Below are 3,952 nucleotides of genomic sequence, written 5' to 3'. Positions count from 1 at the left end.
TCATAGCATACCTTCACTGAGGGACATAGGCGTGGCATAGTCCCTGCAAGATGCCAGAAGACGTCATGTTTCATAGCATACCTTCACTGAGGGACATAGGCGTGGCATAGTCCCTGCAAGATGCCAGAAGACGTCATGTTTCATAGCATACCTTCACTGAGGGACATAGGCGTGGCATAGTCCCTGCAACATGCCAGAGACGTCATGTTTCATAGCATACCTTCACTGAGGGACATAGGCGTGGCATAGTCCCTGCAAGATGCCAGAAGACGTCATGTTTGATAGCATACTTTCACTGAGGGACATAGGCGTGGCATAGTCCCTGCAAGATGCCAGATAACGTCATGTTTCATAGCATATATTCACTGAGGGACATGGTCTTCAACTGGTTCTCAGATAACAGTCCTGGTAAGTTGACTAAATCCTGTGATTGTGCTGGTCAATCAGTAATTGTCGTACTTTTGGGATCCATTTCGGACAGTGTGAGAACTGCTGAGTAGTGTATTCAATATTGTCACATGTTTATCATAGTAAAGGTCTAGAATTGTGAAGTGGACAGGATTGCAGGTCAGTAACAACGTTCAAGTACATTCTAGATTATATTCGCTTTATTAAAAGGACCGAAGCCGTATCCATACCTTTTAAAGATAATAGTTACCGTATTCTGTATATATTTTTAGCTAAATCTATTGTTTAAAACAGTATTTATCGTATTTTGTCTCCAAAAGATGGCGGTAAGTATTAGTGTTTGTGTCACAGTATGTAAATAATTTATTGTTACAATTCAGATTATCTTGATTGTAGCGCCATCTCTTATAAAAATCCGTCAGTGTTCCTGTAAATAGTGTATTTAATGTTTGGGCATGTTTACAGTTTCTAAGGGCCTCAAACGTTACAGAAATCGTATGTTTACAGTTTCTAAGGGCCTCAAACGTTACAGAAATCGTATGTTTACAGTTTCTAAAGGCTTCAAACGTTACATAAAGCGCATGGCTACAGTTTTTAAGGGCTTCAAACATTGCATAGAGCGTATGTTTACAGTTTTTAATGGTTTCAAATATTACATAAAGCGTATGTTTACAGTTTCTAAGGGCTTCAAACGTTACATAAAGCGTATTTTACAGTTTTTAAGGGCTTCGAACAAATGATCAAGTTATGACTTATGACTTGTGTTTTAATAGTCTTTAATTTAATACAGTGTTATCAGTAACGATAAAAACATTCAGGTTCTCTATCTTATACAGCAACAGCGACTTAAACAAATGAAGATGAAAACTCTTGTATATAAGTTGATACATGTTTTAAAGAATTAAAGTTATGTCATCACGATAAGAGTTGAAGCCATCTTGACATTCCCGACCTAACGCTTCTTCTTAATACATGATTTAACATTCCAAAACCTGCCTGAGTTTAATTATATGAAAAAACCTGTTTGAAAGTTCTAGGTTAATAACAATTATATATTGATCCCCGTCTGTACTAAAATATTTGGACGCAGTGATTCTTGAAGTCGGTGACTATAATGTCATAATTATCTGTGACTGCGATTCCGGAAATCCAACTGAACTGTCCGCTGTGAGAACCTTTACTACCAAACGAGCGGATAAATCGTCCATCTGGTCGACATATTTGAACTCGCCCGTTTCCACTGTCTCCAACAAAGACGAACCCTTTCTTATCTACGGCCACACACTCTGGGTGGATGAACTGTCCGCGCTGAGTACCCTTCTGGCCAAATGTGAACAACAAGTCTCCATCGGAAGAGAAAACGTGTATCCTGTGATTGCCAAAATCAGAGACGACCACTCTTTGTCCATCAGGAGTAACAGCAATCCCCGTTGGCTGGTGGAACATGCTGCGCTGTCGAACACTATCACCCTCGGTAAGAGATTTCACACCCATCTCGCGTACAAAGGCGCCCTCTTTATCGAAAACTTGAATCCGGTCGTTGCAAGTATCACAGACATAGATTGTGCCATACTGGTCGACAGCTATAGACTCAGGACTCCTAAAGTGTCCAGAAGACCTCCCTTTTATACCGATCTGCTTCTGGAACTTTCCATCTTTTCTAAACACGTGGATGCAGTGCTTCCATTTATCTGTGACCAAGATCGTTTGTTCTGTCTGTGACAAAGCAACACCAAATGGACAGAGAAACTCACCAGGTTTATGTCCTCTTCTCCCAAAAAATCGTAGATACTTCCCAGTGTTAATATCAAATACGGCGACGCGGTGGTTGTCCATGATAACAACGAACACTTCATCAGACCAAGGAGATACAGCAATACCAGAAGGTCTTTGAAGTTGATTGGTACCAAGATTTACTTTAGGAACAAAAGATTTTGATCTGTATAGACGAGAATGGGTTTCAACCCAGTCTTTCTGATTCGGGTTAGAATATTCATTTCTTGCTTCCTCACCTGATGGCGCTGGATGTAATACAACTGAGCTTGTGTCACTCTCTTCTTTTCCCTCTGTACAAAATTCTTCTATCTCAGTATCCAAAGTAAATGACTGTGGATCAAATAGCACCTTGCTATGGAAACTTGAAGATGCATCAGACATTAGGTCTGAAGACTTAAGGTGGAGGCGGAGAAAAATATTTACCTGAAAAACAGAGTTTAAGTTAATATTATTAACTTATATTTTGTCTTAACTAGTCGTTTATTCTAAAATATGCCATCAATACGTGGAAGTGAAATATTATTTGTTTTTTATGTTATAAGATAAACTTAAAGATATTAGGTTACTTTTTAATTTGTTGGAAAGAAGACATTTTTTCATCATGACCTCACTAGATCGAAAGAAACTATTCAATAAATTAAAGAATCAGAAATCTATTAATAACTCAGTCACTTGAGTACTGGTGAATATACGATTAGAGCTTTTGTATAAAGTAATCCTAAACTTTGGACTTGATGCTGTAAATCCATGGAAACGATTTATTTGTGCAACTATTTCATAAAAATCTCTCTAAACTGTGGATTTAATGTTGTACACCCATGAAAACAATGCTGATCCAGTTATTTGTGTAACTATATATTGCATAAAATATCTCTGGACTTTGGACTTTACGGTTTAAGTACAGTAAATGATGCTAGTTTATGATCGAGTTATTTAACTATTGTGTAAAATATTTCTAAACACTGGATTTGATATGGTAAATCCATGAAAATGATGCTAATTTGTGATCCTGTTATATGCCTAACTGAAGTATTCCTAAACTATGGACTTGCGAGATCACAAAATGTCGCCCCCTCCCAGTGGCACAGCGGTATATCTGCGGACTTACAACGCTAGAAACCGAATTTCGATACCCATGATGGGTAGAGCACAGATATCCCATTGTGTAGTTTTGTGCTTAACTTCAAACAAACACAAAATGTCGAACGTCGATGCAGCAACATAAATTTTAGATTTTTATGTGTATTTTACAAGCATACATTGCGCATGACTAATATAAACAAAGCATATATTGCAATGGCAACAACCTCGTCGAGCTGTGCTGGGTAGTTTAGAAAATTAGTGCATATAACGTTTCCACACTAGAAGAATGCTGTTACTGTTCATTATCCACTATCGTATTCACAGTCAAAATGAAGATATGACTACCACAATAATAATGAAAAATAATATCGCGAGATAGTTAATCATGAAGCGCCCTCCCGTAGCGAAATAAGAAAACACATGCTTCCGCACTATAGTTGATCCGACTCAAATGTTCACGAAGTTCCGCCAGCTTAGGATATTTAGACTAGTTCTAAATCCATCCTACAAACTAACAGTTGTCAACATCTATGAACGATAAAGGTTAAGCCTTTATTTGTCACATAGTTTTGCAACTGATAAAAATTCTAAACTTTGATTCCCGTTAAATGATAAATCAAGTAATGGCGTAAGAAATGGAATAATGGCTGGAGACGGCTTGAATGGGTAATGAAGAAAAACTTTA

The 3,952-nt window shown here is 37.7% G+C and overlaps 1 protein-coding gene across 1 annotated transcript; it reads right to left on the bottom strand.

Moving 5' to 3' along the window:
* Positions 1 to 1,164: 1,164 nt before the first annotated feature.
* Positions 1,165 to 2,603, bottom strand: LOC106459391 (E3 ubiquitin-protein ligase TRIM71-like). The gene has a single exon (XM_013919010.2). It carries the CDS (start codon positions 2,563 to 2,565, stop codon positions 1,480 to 1,482), a length of 1,086 nt encoding a protein of 361 aa, XP_013774464.1. The 5' UTR covers positions 2,566 to 2,603; the 3' UTR covers positions 1,165 to 1,479.
* Positions 2,604 to 3,952: the final 1,349 nt, after the last annotated feature.

The sequence above is a fragment of the Limulus polyphemus genome, unplaced genomic scaffold (assembly GCF_000517525.1).
Source record: "Limulus polyphemus unplaced genomic scaffold, Limulus_polyphemus-2.1.2 Scaffold27, whole genome shotgun sequence".
Classification (NCBI taxonomy): domain Eukaryota; kingdom Metazoa; phylum Arthropoda; class Merostomata; order Xiphosura; family Limulidae; genus Limulus; species Limulus polyphemus.
This window is presented reverse-complemented; position numbering and strand designations above follow the sequence as displayed.

What these genes read in the sequence shown, in the direction of transcription:
- LOC106459391 (XM_013919010.2), bottom strand. Translation starts at nt 2,565, where the DNA reads ATGTCTGATGCATCTTCAAGTTTCCATAGCAAGGTGCTATTTGATCCA.